General features: G+C 28.1%; 3 protein-coding genes across 3 annotated transcripts in view; all 3 read left to right on the top strand.

The window, feature by feature from the left end:
* The window catches only part of LOC105619755, a 2,366-nt gene extending 1,503 nt beyond the window's left edge, over nucleotides 1-863 (top strand). The window contains exon 4 of the mRNA XM_012201276.1: nucleotides 719-863. Coding sequence (XP_012056666.1) covers nucleotides 719-863 — 145 coding nt within the window. The remainder of the gene's footprint in view (nucleotides 1-718) is intronic.
* A 1,845-nt stretch (nucleotides 864-2,708) lies between these two features.
* LOC105619744 (proteasome subunit alpha type-3) lies at nucleotides 2,709-4,338 on the top strand. Its single transcript, XM_012201266.1, has 4 exons — nucleotides 2,709-2,826; nucleotides 2,920-3,002; nucleotides 3,395-3,786; nucleotides 3,993-4,338. The coding sequence occupies exons 1-4, from the start codon at nucleotides 2,806-2,808 to the stop codon at nucleotides 4,259-4,261; spliced, it is 765 nt and encodes a 254-aa protein (XP_012056656.1). The 5' UTR covers nucleotides 2,709-2,805; the 3' UTR covers nucleotides 4,262-4,338.
* A 3,699-nt stretch (nucleotides 4,339-8,037) lies between these two features.
* LOC105622685 (rhodopsin-like) lies at nucleotides 8,038-17,206 on the top strand. The gene is given in 7 exon segments (XM_012204101.1): nucleotides 8,038-8,113; nucleotides 8,116-8,216; nucleotides 13,505-13,599; nucleotides 14,063-14,173; nucleotides 16,182-16,441; nucleotides 16,519-16,634; nucleotides 17,024-17,206. Coding segments are annotated over 7 exon segments (942 nt in total).
* Nucleotides 17,207-24,122: the final 6,916 nt, after the last annotated feature.

Raw genomic sequence — 24,122 nt, 5'->3', positions numbered from 1 at the left:
AGTGAATATAAAATTTTTAATTAAAAATATTAACAAATAAAGCCAACACAAGTATTACAACCAATAGCAATAGCGGTTTATAGTAACCATAGCTGTTAAACAGTTTGTTTAAAACCCAATAATTTTGAAATATATTAATAAATCTTGTCCTTGTCGTTTTAGGCAATTTTAGACATTCTTAATTTTGACAATATGGCAAATTTCAGAATTTAAAGATGCAATTTTTCATAAAAAATTGTTTGTACTTTGATCATATAAAGAAAAGCTATGATTCTAAAAAAATTCTTGCGACAAAGACTATTAATGTATTTTTCAGGAACTTTTTAGATTTTTTATTTCAAATAAACTAAATGAAAGCTACGATAAAACTAAACCGTAACCATTATTGTAAAGCATTATTGCTATTAGAACCAACAATGTTATTTGCTAATATTTTTTATTAAAAGTTTTATATAACATTCACTAATATAAGTGTATTGGTCAAAACCTATTTGAATAAAATTAATAGTTTTCGAAAAAAAATTCGTAAAAATAGATATCTTTTTTATTCTTTTGAGTGTGTGCTTCCTCTTAAATCAGAAATTATTTAATGTTTAAAATTAAATATTTTGAAAAAGAAATATCATATATATGGACAATCAAATAGAAAATAATGCACAACATTACTGCGAAAATAAAGCAGCGAATATTCTATATATAAAATTTGCATTTTCCGTAGAAGTTTACCTGCACAATCCAATTATGAGAAGACTATTGCAGAATTTCGGAAGGCGATTGAGTATGGCAATATCGAGGAATGTCCACCAGAATACAGCTGCAAAAAAGAGAATTTAAATAATTTCTTACAAAGTGAAAAACGATAATGTTACTTATAAATATTTATCAAACATTCCATAATTCTTATTTTCTCTTAGATAAGCTATATAAATCGCACAACAAAATAATATTTTATATAAACATATTTTTTAGAATTATTAATCTTTTGCAAAAATTATTTTTTTTTTATTGCCATAATTGGAATTATACTTGTTCGATGATAACTTATACGAAAAATGGTAAAAACATAATAAGAATTTATTAATTATTATTAATTTATTTATATTAATAATTCATTTATTAATAAGAAAATAAAGATTATTTTTAGAGTTATTATAAATTACATTTTATAGCTTTGATTTTATACAAAGAGAAAATATAAAATTTAAAAAATCATTATACAATCTTTCGTACATTTTATATGCGTTGTTATTAAGTATTTATACAAAAAACTATTTTTATTTGATAACATTTTTTATAAATTTCTAAAAAATATGTTAAGAAAATCATTTAATTTTACTGATTATTGTCCTATATACACACATACGCATATATATCGTTATTAATTTATATTATTGAATTATGTGTTATTGAATTATTAAATAGAAGTAATTAAATATATAGAATTAAACAGAATTATCATACATAATTAACAATATAGATAATATAATGTGATTCAATATGGTCAGTATATGAAAATAGTTTGTAATTTGCATAAATTTAATGTATCACATAATTATAATCCAGAAATTATTGGTCGAATTGATGTAGATTTTGATTATCAACGTCGATCAATGATGATTCGATTAGATAATTATTTAAGTCTAGCTAAGCACACAGGGTATATGTAATAAGTACGCTATAAAATATTTTAAGAAATGATTTGTCACACAAATTTAAGACGAAAATTTCATATGATTATATAGCTTATAATTTTAAAAATACAAGGTATTAAAAAATTTTGAAAAAAAAATTTTGAAAACCATTCGAATTATTTTGATTTATTTTGAAACTAAGAGGTAAATCGCTGATCAATTATATAATGCCCACTAATGCCCACGTAATGCCCAAATAATGCCTATTAATATCCTATAAGCTCATCAATGCCAGTAATGCATTTCATACCGCTTATTATAATATACAATTTTCTTAAATAATGTCCAATTAATACTTCAACAAATCGCAGTGTCTTCAGCAGTTTACCCCTTAAATGACTTTAAACATATACATACAATGAAATTTCATCAAAATTCGAATGGTTTTCAAAATTTTTCCTTTAATACTCTGTATCTTTGATGCAGAATCTCATTTTGGATATGTGATTATATCAAGTTTTCATCTTGAATTTTTGTGAAGAATACCATCTGTTAAAATCTTTTAGTATTCATTCTGCATATTTAATAATAAACCCGAATGCAACCATTATTTGAGACACAATTTTTTTCTTAATTCAAACAACTCTCAATAATTTCTAGATAAATCGAATATATAATTAACGCAAACAGAGCTTTTTATGTAAGGACAAGCTACAATGTTCAGCAGTGTTTGCAATGCTGCTTATCTTTGAAAAACTGAGACTAGCGATATATAAAAGAAATTGCGAATAGACTTGACGGAGAATCTCACTTACCACTCCATGTATGTAAATACATACAGAACTGAAATAATTTGTGATAGGTTTCTTCCATTATATTTATGTCATTGTATTAAAAATTATAACAATCTTTGTTGAAGACAAATTCACAACTTTCTTTTCGTTATTGCCGCTGGCGCCACGTAGATTTCCTTGCAATTTCTGCCACCAAGTGACGCTAGAAGCACGCAGCTGCTTAACCTCAAAGTCGCGGTGACGTATGCGAGACGCGGTGACGAGTGATTACCGTAGATATTGATTTGTTTGATTTTCGCCTGGTCACGTCGCATCGAACGCATAAACAATTTTTCATTTTTCGACTGCTAACGTTGTTTCTTATACTTTTTCTCTGAAAGATGAGTTCTATAGGCACAGGAGTGAGTATTCCTGCACATTGTTCAATACACGATCGCAAAAATGTCACGTTAATACGGCTGACATTCAAAATCCTAACCTCACTTTCATTCTAGTACGACTTGTCCGCCTCGCAATTTTCACCGGACGGACGTGTATTTCAAGTGGAATACGCGCATAAAGCTGTAGAAAATGGAGGGTAAGTTTCTCTCGTATTATTCCTCATGAAGTCTTATAAATATCGATTGGAATAGTATTCGCGCACAATAATGTCCTACTGAAAATCAATGCGACATGTAGAATATCTAAAATATATAATAAGAAAGAATACATGCACGTATGCCTACACTTCATTTGTATGCAGTAGTCCATTGGTATCAAGATTGTCTTAAGTAAAATCTTACGATGATAATACACAGCTCTGTCTGATTTATGATGTCTTAAGACTACATTTAAGACAGTTTTAAATATAAGAATCGAATATAATTAAATATATGAATATAAGTTTCTGATTGATTCATGACATCTTAAACTTATAATTAAGATTTTTAAATATAAATATCAGCCTATGTATGTTATCTTTTGTTATAGAACAGTTATTGGTTTACGAGGAAAGGATGGCGTAGTATTTGCTATTGAAAAGATAGTAACATCGAAGCTCTATGAACCAGGTGCTAATAAACGAATATTTAACATAGATCAACACGTTGGTATGGCAGTCTCTGGTATAATATCAGATGCAAGACAGATCGCAGAGACTGCGAGATCAGAGGCTGCTAGTTACAGGGCACAATATGGAGTCGGTATTCCATTAAAATATTTAAACGAAAGAGTTTCTATGTATATGCATGCGTATACCTTGTATTCTGCTGTACGTCCATATGGTTGCTCTGTCCTGCTCAGTGCTTATGAGACAGATGGTCCAACATTGTATATGATTGACCCATCAGGAGTATCATATGGTTATTATGGCTGTGCAGTAGGTAAGTGAAAGGTCTGTTTTAAAAAAAGATGGAATGTAAACTATATTCAAAGTTAGTCTTATATTTAAAACTTAAGTACAATCTTAAAATGTTATAAATCAATCACAAAGCAGTATTACAAGATGTTACTTAAAATGATCTTGAAATAAAAATAGACCATGAATAGTAGCCATACAGAAATTGATGTTTTGTGATATTATCCACAGGTAAAGCAAAACAGTCAGCTAAGACGGAAATTGAAAAATTGAAATTATCAGAAATGACTTGTAAAGATTTAGTTAAAGAAGCTGCTCGTATTATCTACCTTGTCCATGATGAACTTAAGGATAAACAATTCGAATTGGAAATGAGTTGGGTTGGTGCACATACTAAAGGAATTCATCAACGTGTGCCAGCAGATTTAAAAGCTGAAGCCGAAACGAAGGCACGACAGGCAATGGCAGAAGATTCGGACAGTGACACCGAGGATATGTAAAATGATATATAAATATTGCCGTGAAAATTCTTTATATTGTAAGCGATAATATTAAATATAACATTAATACACACAAATATATGCATTGATTAATGTTTTTAAATGATTGAAACAAGTAAAGAATATAATTATGATGCTACAAATTTCTAAAGAGCTATGATCTTTCTTTTGATCTTATAATTTTTTATGAAAAGGGATTTATCTCTTATAATATTTTCTCTTGACTATCGCCCACTAATGCAACACTCAGTGTACTTCCACGGCTATGGTGTACTGCAAATTTTATGCATGAAATAGGATTTTGCTACACCATCTCAAAGGGATGGTGTAGAGTCAGTGTGACATTTGAAAATTGAAATCAAGCGGGAACAGGATTTTAATGCAATAATGAAGTAATGTACGCTGGTGTGTACCACTCTAGTGTAACTGACTGTAGTGCTTACACACAACTTGTGCGATGCAAGGCTGCACTCAGTGTATCCCAAGAGAAAAACGCTATTACTTAACGTTCACTTTAGAGAATTAGACTTATTTTAAAGCTTATTTTTAAATGTAAAATGAAATATTTCTAAAACTGATTATCATTCATCTAATAATTCTAATCTTTAAATCTCCATTCTCATCTTCTTAAAAAACTGAGGCATACATTGATCAAGGATTCACAGAAAACGAATCGATTCTTATATAAGCTATGCATTCTCATTTTAAAGTTTTATTTGTTAATCTGGAAGTTTTTTTTTCCAAATGTATTGCAATTTGCTTATTTTCAGTTAATTCTAGAATCATAAACTATTGTAAGGTATTGTTTGATGCGTATTTACGATTTAGTTATTTTAGTTTATAATTTTAGAGTTAACTCTTCAGAATTAAGTTTATATTTCAGATATTTTGTTATGCAAGATATTTTCCTATAAAATTTAGTATCATAATACACGTAGTAAATTCGATCGAACTAAATTTAAAATATTTCACTTGACCGGCGACTAACAATCTAAGTTATTTAATATCTTTCTTAAATAAAGAATATATATATATATATATATATATATCTTCTTTAATTTTTAAAATATATTTTATATATAAAAAATTATTTAACACTCAGTAAATGATAATATATATTTAATTTATTATAATATATATTATTATCATTAATACATATATAATACATATATACATATATAATCAATATATTACTATTGTGATTATTACAATTACTACTATATATTATTTCATCTTTTTTTTCTTAATATCTTAGCCGATATTTCTTATATTAAAGAATTCTTTAAAGATTTTAAATATATTACTTAAATGTTACACTTTAAAAAATATATCCTTTCTTTATTATAATAATAACATTTAAAAAATGCCTAATTTAATTTAAATAATACATTATTTTACTTAATTCTTTAATCAATTGCGGAATATTTTCAAAGGAATGATTATTACACAAGTTCTTTGTTGATAACATGAATCATTTTCGTAGCTGCCTCTTTAATCTTCAACGTAGACTGAAATATAGTTATGTACGAATTGGCTTAGTGTTTCGATAAAAGGTACGATTGTTATACGTAACTAACACGTTGCGAGATTTCGTTTAAAAAACTGACAACAGCATAAAACACGAATTTGTGCGAGATTTTCTTTCATGTGTGACTGATGCAATTTAATCCAGGAATTCGCAAAAATTGTAACAACCTTTATCATCGTGATATACTATTAACGAATATAATCTCTTTACAACAATGGTTGAGCTATTATAACGAATAACGAACGACATTTTTTCTTCCAGATCGCCACTTGTTTAAACAATTTTTTTTATTGAAAACAATTATTCATTAACGAGAATTTAATTAAGCATCTAAATTTTATTGAAATTTTTGTTATTAAAAAATCTTTCAAAATTGAATCGTTTGAAGTGAGAAATGATTTTAACCGAACTCGAATTTCTTTGTTTTTTATTTCTTATTTGTTGAATTAAAAGATTATTGGGCATCATTGATATTAATTCCGTATATTACATACATAAATCTTTTAACTGTTCTTTAAGACTTTTAATTTTTTACAAGAAAGGGAGAGGAATGAAAAATGTATCTTATGACATGTTGATGAATGCTAAATAAATTTACACACGCAGAGAATCAAAGAACGTCGCGTTCTTCCGCAGAAAATAACTATCATTTTGCAAGATGGCGTGTCTTGTAACTCGAGCAAAATAGGTAGAATTTCATCTGCATGAAGACGCGCAATTGTCTGCACAATGACTACGATACTATAATGGTGATGATATCAAATTAAATTGTATATGTAAACGGAATGCAAACGGAAAAATATATTCTGCAGATAACGTAGACTTTGGATCTTTGATCAAAATCAAAATTCTTTCCAACCGATTGACGTATGTAAAAGATTACTTTACTAATGTTAGATTTTAAATTCAGTTTTAATCTTTGTTTTTTTATATATCTAATGCCCGTTCTACAAGTTTCCAATTCTAATGCCCGTTTCTACAGTTTAATTTTAATCTTGATCCAATTAACTAAAATTGCAGATACATCTATAATTAGCTAATTTCGTTTAGTAATTAAATGTTGTGAAAATATTAGTTAAATTAATTAAAGTAATGTTAACATAAATGATCTAATTACTCTGATGGTAATTAAATTTTCGTTTCTCCATCAATTAAAATTAAAAGGCGATGAGATACGAATTAAAACTTTTAAACTGTTAAATTTAAAATTGTTAAAGTTCAAAAATTGGCTTTGAGGATTGTGAACATTGATAAAATCGCATCAAAATAAATCCTATTAATTATAAAAAAAAACAGCGTATTAGAACATATAATAAGCATGACGATTCCAATATGATTGTACTCCATACAATTGATTCAATATATGGAATTTCATATATTGAATTTCATATCTGTATGATATTTGGTCGGGGAGAAATTTAGAAATTAGAAATTGTAATTTAGAAATTACAAACATACGAAAAATGTCACTGCATTGTTTGAAGGATGTAGTGTAATTTTTACATGACAATCCCGAGATCAGATATCTTGTACTAGAATACATAAAATTTATTCGCTTTCTTTTAATGATTCCTACATCAACTTGTTCGAATGAAAGATTTTCTTATTTAAGATATCATTGAAAAAGTCATCTTCGATTGATAATGAAACAAAAACGTTTAAATCATATTGCAACATTGTATATTTGTATATTTTATCGAGAAAGGTCGATAAGTTAAATATGGAGGATATCTTTAATAATTTTATTTAAAAAAATAAAATTAGAGCTACTTTTGTACATAGTATGTAGAGAAGATATGTATAAGGAAATATATTTTATTTATTATCTTCTTCCCTCTCCTCCTTCCTCTCTTCTCCCTCAATCTATCTAACTCCATACATTGAAAAATTTTACTTCGCCGTCCCTGATAATAGAAGGATTCGATTGATCTATGCGCATGATCCTGCTTTTTCACGTTGGGAGTTGGTTTCCGCCGGATTAGTGACTAGGAGGGGTGCGTGGCGGGAGAGCGGCTTAGAACGAGCTTTATATAAGGGTTGACTTTGAAACTCTGGTTTTAATTAATGCGACTGCGACGGACACGCCACGTTCATCGCTCGTCTGAGTTGTTTTCACTTATCCGACGATGCAAACGCATTGATACTGTTTTCTCATCAAATCATCGAGCTTCGTTCTTCTTCCTGCCGTGGAGTGAGGTTTCCGTTCGCCAAAGATTGACACCGAAAGTCCTATACAATGATAAGAAATATGTCGTTGAACTTGAGTGTCGAGGAACAACTATCAATCGATATCTATATTTTTGCAGCGATCGCCTTAGGTTTTATCGGTTTTTTGGTTTTTTCTTAAATCTTCTAGTCATAATAACAGTCCTCAAGAACGCCAATGTATTATGGACGCCCAACAACGTGGTCCTTATCAACATGGTCGTGAGTATCTTTTATTTATATAACGAGTGATTGAATAATTTTATTAACTTTCTCAAAATATAGTTTATACAAATAATTTAAATAATCTACATATTACAGTTTAAGTAATACCGTTTAAGTAATATAAATAATACATAAAATAATATATTAAATAATACATAAGTATTTAATAAGCTGTTTAATAATTAAATTTGATTTTTCTGAATAGTGATTAAAATGGAAATTAATTATCTCTATCGAAAAGATTGATGTTACAACTTTATAAAAAAATGCGTGAACAAAAGATAGCTTCATAGATTTATACAACTTCTGCGTTATGACTAAAAAATTGTGAAATTTTCTTATAACAAAAATAAAACTTAGAGAAAGTTTGAATCTACCGAATGATCTTTACAAATATCAAAGTGCGACTTTAATGATATTTATTTTTGACAATTTCTTACGTTTAATTCCATAATTTTTCTATATTATATTCGTAATCGTATCTTAAAAAAGAATAGTCAAAATCGTTAATAGCGATATGTTTGGCAATGTTTTTGTCAAATTTACATTTAACTTTCTTTAAGAAATGAGAAAGAATAATATTCATTGAGTCAATTTTAAAACATGTAATTTAAAACACACATAAATATATTTTTACATCAAATTTATATTTATTGAACTGAAGTAAATAAACAATTAGTTGAAGCTTTATTAACTTGAACTGCGAAACCTCTCGGGCTTAATAAGAAAATTTTATAAAAGTTTTAGAACCTTGATTTTTAATAAATCTGTAATAAAAAACAAAAAATGTTTTTGTTCCTACGTTTTCAGGTCAGAAACCTTTCCTATGGAACTTTTCCTGGAAAAAAATACGCTCCATAGTATATAAGAGAGTTTACAATGACATCCGTTCTGTAATTAAAATCGCTGCTCTATTTTCACATACGGCAATGTGTTGCGAAAATACGTATTGCCTCATGGCAATGCAAAAATGGTAACAGATGTTTAATTCTTGGCATTATAAGCAATATGAAAATGGATAGATTTTTTCGACATTTGCATTCGTAAATTAGTAAAGTTAAAATTAGTAAAGTAGTAAACACCAATTTAATTTGTAATGTAATCTAATTTGATATATACTGCAAATACAGAGAGAAATTTGATTGTTCATTCTATAATAAAAATTACAATATAACATTATGGAGCATGATAATATAATACATCATGGCAATAACTCGACTCAACTAACTAAACAGATATCAAATTAGTCAATTTTCACTTTTCGTATTAGAAATAGAAGAATATTATATTTTAATTTTATAGTTACAGTACAGGTTATTCTAAATTTATAAGCTATCTTTCATTCATGTATTTTTTATAAAGTTGCGACGTCGATTTTTTCTGAGAAAATACAGGAGATATCTCTTCTTATTTATCTCTTTCTCGCTCTCTTTGCCTTTTAATTTTAAAATCAAGCTAGAAATGTAAATTCTTAAGTATGAGATTTGAAATTATTTTTTATATAACAATTTTATTCCAGTAATGAAATTTTCAAATACTTAATTATTTTAAAGTTATATTTGGGTAATTTATTGAAGTTAATAAAATTTATATATTATAGAATTTTATTATTATTTATTATATAATTTTATATTTTATATAATTATTTATAATATTCCATGAAGATTGTAAAAAATCATACAAAAATATAAAGATTAGGAGTTTGATAAATATGATTCAGCACAATAGAATATTTAGTAAAGCTATCAAAGCAGTATTATATTAAAAATAAATAATAAAAGTATCAATATTAATTCTTTATAAACAAAGATATCTAAGATAAAATAAATAACCTTGCTGTGGGAAAATTAAAATAAATGGAATAGTGGAATTAAAATAAATCTACATTGATTAAGCAAAATATAATACGGATTAATAACGTTGCGTTTTGGAATAATATTATCAGTAAATAATTATCACAGTACAATACGAATATTTAAATAATGTTTTTAAAACAAGTTTTTACATTCATGTTTTATATACACTGTATAATTATGATGTATAATTATATAAATATTTAGATAGGTAAGTAATTTATATTATAAGTAAATACATATTATTTTTTTGAAAAAGAAGATTTAAAAATATTGTTAATATTTAAGATAAAAAAAACTATAAAAATCTTTTCGAAAATACTATTAGGGTAACTTCGGTATATACGCCGCACCTATCAAAAACTTAATTTATTAAATATTTTTTACTATATTTAAAGTAACGAACTATATCATTAAAAATTTTGTATTGTCTACTACTAAAAAAAATATTAGAAATCCGAAATATTTATTTTTTATATTATATATAAAAAATAAACTTTTTGAAACTCTTGCATTTTTGCCGTATATCTCATAAGGGATGGAATTTACGGCTACTCATAAGAGGAGGGCGAGAGGGAGTATGTACGGCCATGAAAAATTTACCAATAATGCATGTAAGACAAAATGATAAAATGACATAATAACTTATAAAATGTGTTTATGAAGTTTTATTAAAGAATAAGAAAATGAAATAATAAATAATATTTATACTTCCTACATATATTACAAGTGTTATGACATGAGGTACATATTTTATATAATGCATTTAGTGCACTAATTCAATTTGCGCACTTTGTATGCTTTGGGCATAAATCCCTCCCTCTAAAAAATGCCATATAGCCGAAACAGATGAGATATACAAGACAAACTAAACAAAGAATATGAAAGCAAAGCAGTTGTGCCATATAACATGCTTCACTATTTCACGTATGTATCACGAAATAACCAGTCTTTTTACACAGTAATCATTTTATGTAGATTATAATTTATGATGATATTATTTATTACAGTGACAAATATCGATTCAACTCACAATAATTTCCTTATGAACGTAATATGTAAGAAGTTGAAATCATAACACAATACTAATATAACATTAATATTACATGATAATAAAGGCATGATAACAGAGTAGTTGCAGAAAAATTATCCCTCTCCCCCCCCCCCCCAATCCTTTTATTTTTTCTGATTTCTGCGGTGTAAATTCCAGCGTGGCCGGAGTTTACCTTGCTTATTATTTTAATTCTAAGGTCGGTATTCATAGTTTCTTATTTTGAAATTTTTTTAGACAGTATATTAAAACACTAATAAAATCTTATGATTGACTTATAACATCTACTTAAGATTATACTTAAGATAATCTTAAATATAAGAGCAGTCCCTGTGAAGCTAGCTTTAAATAAATTTTTTTTAATTCAAGTTTACTATAAGTTTAATATATTTTCACAATATAATTGTTTATATTTTATTAAATCTAAAATTATTAATTTATTACTTGCAAAAACTGTTAACAAATTTTGTATATAAAATATAATTATATTATAAAATTGCAAATATATCGAACGAAGGGTACTTTTATATATTACGTCTTTTCCATCCGATTGGTTTTTGAAAGAATGTTAAATTTCCTGTCTAATTAGCTCTATTACGCAATTTTCTGCTGAAATAATCGCAAATAATTAATACGAGACTTTTTACTTAAGCGGATATTTTAAGCATTAGAAGAACATGTTTCGAAATGTCAAGTCGCTCCTAGTTAGGAAATAAGGATAAAACAGTTAGGTATATGTGACAGTCGGCTATGTTTCATCACATAGCTAAGAATTTTTTTAATGATATCACATGGTGAATTGATAATGAGGATAAAATGATGCTTTATTAATGATATGAATATGAGAAAAATGTTTATTGAGAACTGTAACAGATTCTGAATATCAAACGCCATATGCTTTTCTTGTAATTTATGAATTTTACTCAAAATTTTCAATTATAGAATGTAAATCTGTTTTAATCCTATAATTATAATAATGTTGTTAAATTATTTTCTAATAATAAATAACGATCTTATAAAAAATTGTTTAAAAATATAACTTAAAAAGTCGTAAAATTATGAAAAGATATTAATCTAACATAGAAACATGTTTTTTATTTTAGAAAAGGAATACGGAACATTTCTTAAAAAAAATTGAGATTACTTTGTTTATTATTATCTTTAAATCTAATTTTAATTTGCAAGAATAATTGAAATAGAACAATAAAGAGCCTATACGGTAATTAGTGCACATAAAAAATGTATACCACACTTTAATATCATAATAATATAATTTAATAATATGATTTTACAGCCATAATAATATAAACAATTAACTGCCTATATCATTGTGACTATGACATTAAAGTGTGCAATTTTTATACTAATACATTTGTTGTACTAATTACCACGACAATAATAATGGTTATTTCAGTTATTCTTATATATTATATCTTGTAAAAACAATAAGAGTTTTTAATATTATACATTTTGATACTCTGATAATTTGTTTTTCTAATTTTAATTATCCTTTATTTGAAGATATTTAATGAAATTCGTGTTGTTTTCGTATTTGTTTTGAACTTTCTATAGAACAATTCTCTAGTGGTATACTCCAGTGGTTACTCTTCGAGCAATGTGAAATAAAAGCTTTACACCGCTTGATAAGACGCAATGGGAGCTAACTTCTGATAACTTTGAAAAATAGTTTCTTGATATTATAGTGAAATCTTGTTTATATACAAGATATATTTCTGCACGCCGACCTATTATTTATTAATTAATTAGATATTATGACTACATTCTAAAACTTTAGTCTAAATAAAAGAGTTAATTTATGGATCGGTTCTTATTTCAAAATCTGTCTTAAGACATTACATCTGACTTTTTCTTCTTCTTTTTGATAATAAATACAGGTTTGTGATATCTGAAAACACGATAGTCTTTCGGTGCTAAGTTATATTTATATAATTTTAAAATATTACTTAAGTTAAGACAGTTTCGAAATATATATAAGAATCGATTATGAGTCGCCTATGAATTAACTCTTTTATTCAAAGTATATTTGGAACGTAGCCTAAGAATTCAATATGTGTGTTGTTTGAAATATATTATATAAATAATATGTATTTATATGACATGAAAATAGTGTAACGTATTCAACTTACCTCAGGAGATACCGGCTCTAAGTGCATAATTATACTTTATGTTATTTGATTAATATATATATAATCAAATAATATATTATATAATATATAATATATAATATAATGTTTTCATGTTACATATTATTTATATAATATATTATCAAACAACATACATATTGAATTCTTAGGCTACGTTCCAAAATATAATAAAAAAAATAAAATATATTGTAATGCTTGCTATGTTTACTATGACAGATTGGAGATTTCTTAGTTGCTGCACTGGGAAACCCATTTACAATGACATCGGCCATTGCAGGTGAATGGTTTTGGAGTCACGAAGTGTGTCTATGGTATACACCTTATTATTATTTAATCATTATTACATAAAAAAAATATAATTTTATCTTGATAATTAAATCTACTAGCGATTCGTTTAACGCTACAAATGTTTTGTTGATTAATCAGAAGAAAGGATTTTATGAATTGATCAATCAAAGAATGCTTCGAAGTACTTGCAGCGTTATGAAATGAAGTAAAAAATAAAGAAAATTTATGAAATTATATATTAATCAACGTTCTGAGTGATAAAATTGATAAAATTGAAAAAATTCACAAAAAATAGAGATAATTAGTTTGGCTTCTGAAAAGCTCATAAAAGCAGTAACAGAGTTTAATAACATGCATCTCGAGTCATTATAAAAGTTATAAAGAACGTAAACACGTAGAGATCTCAAGATAAATTTACAAATAATCTGCTTTGTAATGTGCTTCACTCTTTTAATTACAAAAATCAAATCAATTTTCTAACTTTAGGTACGCATGGTTTATGACTACAATGGGATTTGCCAGTATCGGTAATCTGACAGTAATGGCAATGGAGAGATTCCTATTAGTCACATGCCCGATGAAGACACTATCAATAAGGTAAAAAGATTGTCGATTTCTCTTCCATGCATACTTTTCAGAGAACAAAACTATATGTATAAAAATTTTATGTGGGCAAACACACACACACACACACACACACACACACACACACACACACACACACACATAAATGTAATTTCTCGATCGTATTCACTTACTTTATACACTAAGTAAAAAATAAAATAGTTAATTTAATTTACAATCGTATAGCGGATTTTCTGCATGCAAAAATGTTGAAATTAACATTTTTGTGTTAATTTAACATTTTTGCATGTTTCAGAAAGTCCACTATACAACTCTAAATTAAAATTAACATTTTATTTTTTATGGTGTATATATGCATATTTGTCTTACTTATCTGATCAATTTATCTTTAACATGTTCTGAAAAACTAATGCTGTAAATTTATGATTAACATAAGAAACATCTTTAGTAAAAAAAAGCACTTTTGTTCATTAAGTTTTACTTCCGAAAAATAATTTTTTTTCTTTTCACGATGATACGTAACGATCATAATACAAAAACTGCCAACAGAGAGAAATGATTAACTTGTGCATTCCTCGACTTTCTATCGCACACTTTCATCGGAACATTCTCCGGGAAGTGATGTTGCTCATCACATCTACAAAGTCATTAACACCTTTAAAATGTAATTTGCATGAGTTTGCAATGGATTTTAATTGTATCACACTCTCCTCTTGTATCACACTATCCCATTTCTCCCATTACATGTACGGAAGATGGAAGTAATAAAACATGTTTAAATGATAAAAGAATGTTAGGATTAAGTAGTATTACATTGTGAAACCCGTTGCTTTATTTTCTTCACAAAATCTAATTTTCTTCATAATAAAGTGACTTGCATATAATGTTAAGCAATATTAAGCCTAAGTCACTTCAATACATTAACCGATATTACAGTATTACATCTTTCATTTATTACAAGGACATCAAGTTTTGATATAAAAAATATAATATCATGATACTGTTTTCATGTCATTTATTTCTCAGACCTTCGCAATTAACGTTGGCTTAAAAATGATCCTCTTGTTCCTCGATGGAATCCTTTTTTACGCACGAGAAAGTGATAGTATAAGCGAGCAAAAGCGCGGACTTTCAATTCGCTTTAATAGTAAATTCGTGATTTTACTAATGAGTTAACATTTCACTAATGAAGTAGAATTTCGTACTACAAAATAATTAACATTCGATGGTAATCACTATTTATAAAGTAGTAATTATCGGTATGTATTCATGCTTCAATTAAAAAGTATGATGAATTCAAAATTCATTATAAGAAAAAAACAAATAATTAAGAAAAATATTCATTATATAATCAATTTAAAATATGATATTAAATTAAATAAAGAAATCAAAATTGAAAAATTAAGGTATGAGTTTTTTAATCGTTTGTATAATTTTAATTAAACTTTAATAGTTTAGTTTTAGTTTTAATTTTGACTATGATTCACCGAAGTATTTACTATAAAAATTAAAATATTGTCAAAAAATTATATCAAAAACTTTTATTACAGAAGAAAAAAGACGATGAATATATTCTAAATTTACAAATTCTTTTTTTAATATTATTTAACAAAGAGTTATTAATTTAAATTAAAATTGGGTATTATTCGAAGAAGATCCAAGATTTTTTTCTTCATTATTCAAGTGTAAAATATAATTTTTGTAGTACCTTATTATCAAAACTTAATATTGATTTATATTTTATATCTTACAATTATGTGCATTGCACTGTTATAAATTTCTTCTAGTACGTTAATATTTTATACACTAACACTTTCCGCTTTCGTAGAAAAAAAATTACATCTAGAAAAAAACATAAAAACGGAAAAACTTAATTTTTCTCTATTCACAATGTTTCCACTTTTCACTTATTTTATTTACTTCCTTTATAATATTAAATTAGTGATATAATTTTGAAAAATAGTTAATATTTCTCGTAAATTGTCTTAAATAAAATACCTTAAGAAATTAATTGTTACAGGCACGCTTACATATTGGCGATTTTGGTTTGGATGTATGCGCTCTCCTTATCGTTACCGCCATTTTTCAATTGGGGAATTTATGGTCCGGAAGCAGGTAACATATCCTGCAGCGTATCTTGGGAGATACATGATCCTTATATGCACAACGACACTTACATTGGATTTTTATTTATTGTTGGATTCTTCCTTCCTGTCACAATAATTATCAGCAGCTATTACGGCATAATAAAGACTTTAAGGAAAATAAGAAAAAGAGTAGGTGAGTAATACTTCTAATAGAATTTATTCTTGTTGACATTATTATTGTTCTTGACATTATTATTTGTCTTGTTCCAGGTGCGAAAAATAGACGAGAAAAGAAAGTTACTAAGATGGTATACTTAATGATTCTTGCTTTTCTAATTGCTTGGTCACCATATGCCGTTCTTGCACTCGCAACTCAATATTTTTACGTAAGTATTCTCAATCACGAGACATCCAATGTTCTAAAGATCTTAAAGCAGCTGTTATAAAATTAGTTTTGAATTAATTATCAATTAATTATTCTAAATTATAATTATTCTAAATTATAATTATGTCGAAATCGATAATCACGTGACAAATAAATAACAAGAGACAGTATTACAATATACACACTCAAGCAATAAAATGTTTGTATTCAAGTAACGAGGTCAATTTCCTCGTGATTGATTATCCATATCAGAATCTAATGACTGACAGACTGATAGTCTCTCAATAACTCGATAAATTTCATGTCTCTCTATTTACAGCAAGCTGTGAAGAATTATATGTAATTATATGTACGGCTTGTGAAAGGTGATTCACACGTGTATGATTGCAGGTACAAACTTCTCATATCTTAGCGGTGCTGCCAGCGCTCCTCGCGAAATCCTCTATTTGCTACAATCCAATTATATACGCGAGTATGACTGCCCAGTTCCCTACTTGGAAGAAAATGTTTTCCATCAATAGGAATAACACTAAAAGTAAGCAACGGCATGGAAGCGAACTTCAAATAAAATAGAAATGAAGTACATTTAGAATGAGTACACTTCGACCAAGTTTAACGAAAAGACATAATAAATATATTACTACGTGAGGCCTAACAATTCCTAAAAATAAAGTAAAAAAGGAAAAAAGACAATACATGAAGAAAAACATATTCCTAAAGAACCAACAGCGTACGTTATTTCATTGTTTATTTTCAACTATTGAAGAACAGTAGCTCGGTAAAAATCAATTTCTTTTATATAAATATACTTTCTTCTCTTTGCTCTTTTTTATTTCAATTAACCTGGCGTGAGTTAGGTCGGGTATGTATGTATGTCACACACATTGATATCTTTAACGTTTAAAATTGTTACTACTTTGATTAAAATTTTAATAAACATAATTTTCTTATGATTCCGAATATTTTATTTGTAGTTTTTATTTTAGTGATCCGTTGTGTCTTATGAAATATTTTTAGATTTAGATACTTTTAGGTACTTTACCATCTAGCTCACGCCAGGTTAAACATCATTTGTAATGGGAGACGTTTGTAATAGGAGATTTTCTTAGACGCGCACATTTTGTGTTTTGAGATGTACCAATTAAATTCGACGAAGTGCCTGACAGCATGCAAATTATTATTATTTAACGCGATATAGATCGCGATTATAATTTATTTGTTACGTTTGTAAATATATATGTATGTTCTTTAGTCATTTAATTGTTTAAATTAACAATTCCGACATAGATTAAGTCTTATCCGCGAAGAAATTCTAATGTAACGTGTAAAGAATAAAAAATCATTGTACTGTGTCTCTCGATCCTTTAAGGAAAAGATCAATTGTAAATAAATATGTATATATTCAATGTATGAAACACGAAACGTTTCAATAGATTTCATTTCCAGAGCGAATCGAGCGGTTTAGTTTACATTTAATAAGAAAAATCAAAATCTGTGTAAAATAAAATCATAAAGAATAAACAGTATATTTAGCGTATTAATTGTGTATTGAGAAAAATCTTAACCCTTATTATACAAGGATCAGTATAGGATAAACTGATCGAGCGATTCCTGTTCGTGCAAGTTTCTTTAAGTCTTTATAAATTATAAATTATATATTACTTTTATTATTTTCAAAAATAAAGTTTCAATTTATTTTAGAAAGTTGAAAATATGTGAATTATTAGAGTTAAAATTATTTTTTTAACCATTCTAAATAGGTGAAAAAAACGGACAGATTCTAATAACCCGGCCATATTTGAACGGATGAGGCACCAAATTATACCTCGTATTATAAGGGTTAAGATTTATACTTGAGTTGATCTAAACTTTGATATTATCCAATTTCGGTACCGGCACCTATCTTCTGTTACGGGAGAACACTCTCCAAAACAAATTTGTCTACGGTACAAGTTCATCTGCTCACGAGCAAGAAACTTCTAACTTTCCGTAAATGAGAAAGTTCTAACTTGTTATCTTGCATCGTCTGTCCAAATATGCAATCTGTGCTCGATAACATCGAGGTTCCATAGAAGTTTCGGTGCTAATTAGATAGTATCACAATTCGATCGTATACGGCGTGTGAGAAACCCAAAATATTCAGAACAGTTTTGATGTCTTGTCAGCAAAATGTGATACGTATATCTATTCTCTCGTTGAGATGGTATTTAATCAGTATCGTTGCATAATTTGATGAAATACCGATAGAGCATGTTACACCTTGCACATGTCGCATGCACATGTGTGTACGTGAATGTGCGTAAAAGTTTATTACAGGTTCGCAGGTCCTACATTGTTGTAACACGATCATGCGATTGCGTTATATGAGTGGCGTTGAATCGAGTATTACGATTCGTAACACGCGCAATTATGCCACATCGGAGAAAGTGAAATCGCAAGGAAAATTTGCGGTCGCTGAGGGACAATCAACGCGTTTCCATCCCTCTGCTCCGCGCAAGTTCTTATTAACATTTTCTAGACGGGCCGTTTCAGCGAAGATTCGCATCTCTTATGTGAAGATTGAAGAACTTTTGCACGCTGACGTCTCTATTATCGTCATGAAAAGTTTGTCGACTCGATTTTGAACCAAATATCAGAGTCTCATACTGCTGAAAAATTCACAAAATGCGTCTCACCAGATGATTTCTACACTTTCTTTAATTAGCGTTCTCTTATTTTTCTTTTAGTTTCTATTGTCCAACTATATAATCAGAAAAGTGAAAATAAGCATGAATTGTGCGGATTAATGTGTTTGCGTGATCACATAAAAATGCTAGAATATACTTTTCAATATATGAAACTGCGGTTTCGAATAAGAACAGACTCTTTTCTCGCGATTCACAATATTAAACATATAATTATCTGTTTTCTTAGTGGCAGTAATTGCTTCAGTAATTGTGATGTTGATTATCCCTCAAGTATCGTCAAATAACAATTACAGCGATATAATGAGACTATATCTCTTTACATTCGCCAAAATCCTATTAATCTCATTATTTAGCAAATTTATTCATAACAAAATGCAATTCCATCGTAGAATAAACTGGTCCCATAAAATTGTCGGATCTCGTTTCATGTTTTAATATTTTTGTTTAGCATAACAGTATTTAACATAATCGTATGGCTCATTTTTTTTAGTTATATAATTACAACATAATTTAACTTTTTTTCCTACATTTTAATATTTTTGTCACTTAATCAAGTCTTGTAATTATGTAATCAAATTATAAACTAGATTTATGTTTTCTCTTCGTCGCGCCTTCAATTAGAGTCACTGCTTATCGAAAGAAAATACTTTGTAGAGTTCTCGGAAGATGATTATAATTACATCACAACTTTCCTTTACTAAGAATAATTTGATCGCGCTTCCGTGCTTCCTAATAGTTTCAGATTAAAGTTGGCGGTTTCGAGAGCAGTAACCGGAAAAAATTAAGGTAGCGGTCTGCCACTGATGTTATCTGAAGCAACGAGGAATTCATGTTACGCGCTGAAAGTTAACGCGAGATGTTACGTGAGCAACCAAGAAAAAATACGACTGACAATAAGAAAGTATCGAACTTGAGTCACACTTAAAATACTAATTATAAGCTAAAACAATTGAGGTTAATTACCTTATAATCGCCTATTCGTAACTTGGCTTAGTCGTGTTTATGTCACGGCCACGTTTTTATATTCCTGCTTGATATGCGTGGCACACGAGTATTAGATACGCAATACAGTATATATGATTATATAAGATGTCCAATATCAATTTGTTATTTTAATCTAGTTTGATCTGAATATAGTAAATCCGTTAAATATTGTTTGTAAGTATTGAAAATATATAATTTATGTTAATAAACAATTAAGAAAATCTTCTTTAGCCTAAACTAAGTAAATTTTTATGAATTTCTTTCAAAAAGCTCTTATAGTAAGATCTTTACTTTGTAATTATACTTATATTTATTAAATTTAAACACTTTAGAATCTTCTTATTAATATATCATAATATGTAAATAATGCGAAAAAAATTTTTTTAAATAATACTAATAGAGTTTATATTAAAATATTTTTAATATTTTAATAAATTTTCTCATATATTTAACTAAGTGTTCCAATAATCTTCTTTGTAAAAAAAAAACACATTTTTTTAATGACTTCTATTTTTTCCTACATTTGCATCATTAAAACAATTATAAATTTATAATGGTCCTTAAAGATGATTATAAATTAATGTTAAATTGTGGTAATTAAATATTTTTTTTCTCTCAGTGCAAAATATTTGGAAAATATTTGAGTTTTGTATGAAAAAAACTCTTTAAAAGTGTGAAGCGCGGTATTTACTGAATCAATTAACACTACATATGAAAGATTTATAGTTACAAAACGACGAGTTTACGATTTCAAGTTCGATGTCATTGTCCGCAATGATATGAGTTTCTTCAGAAATAATCGATGAATAAGAATGTTACGCAATTCGTTTTTGTCGATATTTGCGTGCGGTCGACTACAGAATTAAGTATGTACATATGCTCGACGAATATTACAGAATTACGAGTGTACCAAACAGCATACAGATAATCTACAAAGTTATCGTATCCGCAGTGGCTGTAGGATAGAGTTACCAAAGTTAAATAATGATGTTAATCAAAGGCATCTCATTAAACATGCAATGGCGAGTGTCAAAAACACTTTGCAAGAGAGAGGTAGTTTGTTCAAATAAGCCCGTCGTAAATTCCAAGTTAAATACGCATCTCTATTAGTAATAGCCAGTTTCATTCTGTTTACTAGGTAGATTAAATAACTCATTATAATGCTAACATATTCCTGATCATGTGTGTCTTTAATACAATAAATTAAACATTCCTCGCAAAAAAATCTAATTAATAAAATTTAATAAAATTAATTAAAATTTTATATAACAAATTAACAACTCTGTATTTATCTGATTGTTCGAAAAATTGTTCACTGTAAGTGAACGTTGATGGCCGTCGCTACACACGACACACTTTTGCGGAGCGCGGCAAGAATTGACAATTCGAGACAAGCAACACAAATAAATTAGATGAAAGTTGTCAAATAACTATTTTCTGAACCTAACAGCCTAGTTTCGTGAATGTTGAAGTTTCACTTTATTAAGCTGAAAATATCGGTTTATTATCACTCAAAAATTCATCGCCGATTAGATAACATACTCTAGCTCATTTCCTTTTATAAATAAAATATAAAAGATTATTAATTTATTTTTTGCGTACAAGCTTATGCTTGTACTAGACTCGGATATACTCGCCAATAAATTATCGAACGTATAATATCGAAGAAACAGGTTCTTATAAGTAATGCTTACAGTTGCTTTTTGAAAAAAATATTTAGTCATTTTCAGTTGAAATTTATTTATTTATTATTAAAAACTTATCTCTCTCGCAAAAAGATTTGTTGAAGTATCTCTTGAGAAACTAAATGTCACGTTATCGAAATTATTAAATTGTACTATACTCCGAAATAATCCGTATTGACAGCTAACGCACGTTTCATTTCATCTCTACTCGAGATCGAAATTGCGGAAGACATCTTCTATTTCTATTTCTATTTAGATTGATTTTATGATGATTTAGATTGATGCTTAGGTTGATTATTGTCCAACTAGTATCTAGCGTTTGAAAGAGCAAGCAACAAATGAGCACGTGGAAGAATTCACGGCATGAGTCGCCTGCGGCGCGTCGCTTTCTACAGCGAGTGCCGAAAACTTGAGACGACTCCGCATGAGAAAACGATACCCGAAACCGGATATCACCCAGATACGAGCGCTCATGGACGTAAAACGAGAAAAGAAGAACTTGTTTTTCGGAGGCGGCAGTGGCGTTGTCGGTTAACGAAGGTGCTGTAATGAAATATAGGATGCTGTCGTGCCCAATTCTATCAAGATTCGATAAGAAACGATTAATCCTATTGTCCGTATGAATAATACACATCAATGATGATAATGCATAGTACAACACATTTTATAATCTCGCGTTATAAAAATTGTGTTTAAAAGAAAATATTTGTAATTAATTTAACTGTTATTTCTTTTTATTAAATAAATATTTATTTTTACAATATTTATTTTTATAAATATTTATTTATTTTGTAAGTAAATATTTAATTGGTACCAAATTTCAATAAATTTTAATTGTTATTTAAATAAATATTTGAAATTTAGAATATTTTTTCTCAATAAATTTCATTTGTCCTTTTTTTTTCATTTTTATATGATAACGTAAAATCATTTGAAAAACTTGTTTTTAATACTTATAAAAATTCTTTCACATATATGAATTTATACCATTTTTCACATTGTATCACAAATATATAAATGTCACAAAGTAAAATGTAACAAAACTATAATATTAGACAGCTATTACTGTGAAACAGAATAATGAAACGTAATGTACATCGTGTCAAACAACGTTACTAACGTTAAAATATTACAGCAATATTACACGCAATCGCGCTGCAGTAATACAACAATATGGCTGGTAATTTTGCGAATGTACCAGAATGTGGACTATCCTCAGTCACGCGGTAAATCAAAATATTTCGCGGTATATCAAGCACGTAGTTACCGATAATGGTCAATATGCTGTACAAACGGAAGCTATGTACTGCGTGTTCAAACTGTCTACTCGGAAATATTCGATCAATAGGAGGGAAAGTCCGATGGTTCGTTACGCAACTGTGTGTTGACAGGTTTTCCGTGATGAAGCTACGAACAAAAATCGCAACTTACGATCTGTCATGGTCAACAATGAAAAACGCATAGATGCGAATCCGGAAAAAGTTTCTTCTCATACCGTTTAAATCTGATCCGTCGCGTGATTCGATTTCGCGTGAAAAATCGAAGATAACAATGTCGGAAAGCGAGGGAAAATAGTGCAGTGAGTGGTGCCGATTATTTTTTTCTCTACAATATTCCGGTGCTCTTCTTGCCGGTTTCGATATTTTAGAAAGTTGCTTCGATCAGAGGCGTTCCCCATCTGCTTCAGCGAAGCCGCCGGTTCGACGGAATGTTGATTAAATTTCGGATGATTGAACGTGTCAAAGAGCTTTTTCCATAAGAGAATTAAAATTTAGTGTTTCCTGACCGTATATTTTTCTTTAAAAAATGGATTTTGCATAAACACATTATATAAAATATTAAATATGAATTCACCATAAAGGGAATAACGTAACATGAATACATAAATTTTATAGAGTCATGATGCCATCGGATACTGTCACTACTAATGTAGCAAAAATTTTAACGTGAAATTTTAATATCACGTGTGCGGTTTCCAATGTATTAATTCCATCGAAAGTTTAATGAAAATAAAAAGTGACTGCATATATGGTACGCTGAGAAAAAAACTTAATTGTAAATGTTGCAATTATAATAATAATAATAAAGAAACTACATCGCAATGTGAATAATACAAATAAATATGAATATATA

This window comes from Atta cephalotes (assembly GCF_000143395.1).
Source record: "Atta cephalotes unplaced genomic scaffold scaffold00002, whole genome shotgun sequence".
NCBI lineage: Eukaryota > Metazoa > Arthropoda > Insecta > Hymenoptera > Formicidae > Atta > Atta cephalotes.
This window is presented reverse-complemented; position numbering and strand designations above follow the sequence as displayed.

Excerpts from the sequence above, each read along its gene's own strand:
- LOC105619744 (XM_012201266.1), top strand. The coding sequence starts at position 2,806 with ATGAGTTCTATAGGCACAGGA. Across the intron at positions 2,827-2,919 it reads TGAGTTCTATAGGCACAGGA|TACGACTTGTCCGCCTCGCA; the intron begins GTGAGTATTCCT and ends CTTTCATTCTAG. Across the intron at positions 3,787-3,992 it reads TTATTATGGCTGTGCAGTAG|GTAAAGCAAAACAGTCAGCT; the intron begins GTAAGTGAAAGG and ends TATTATCCACAG.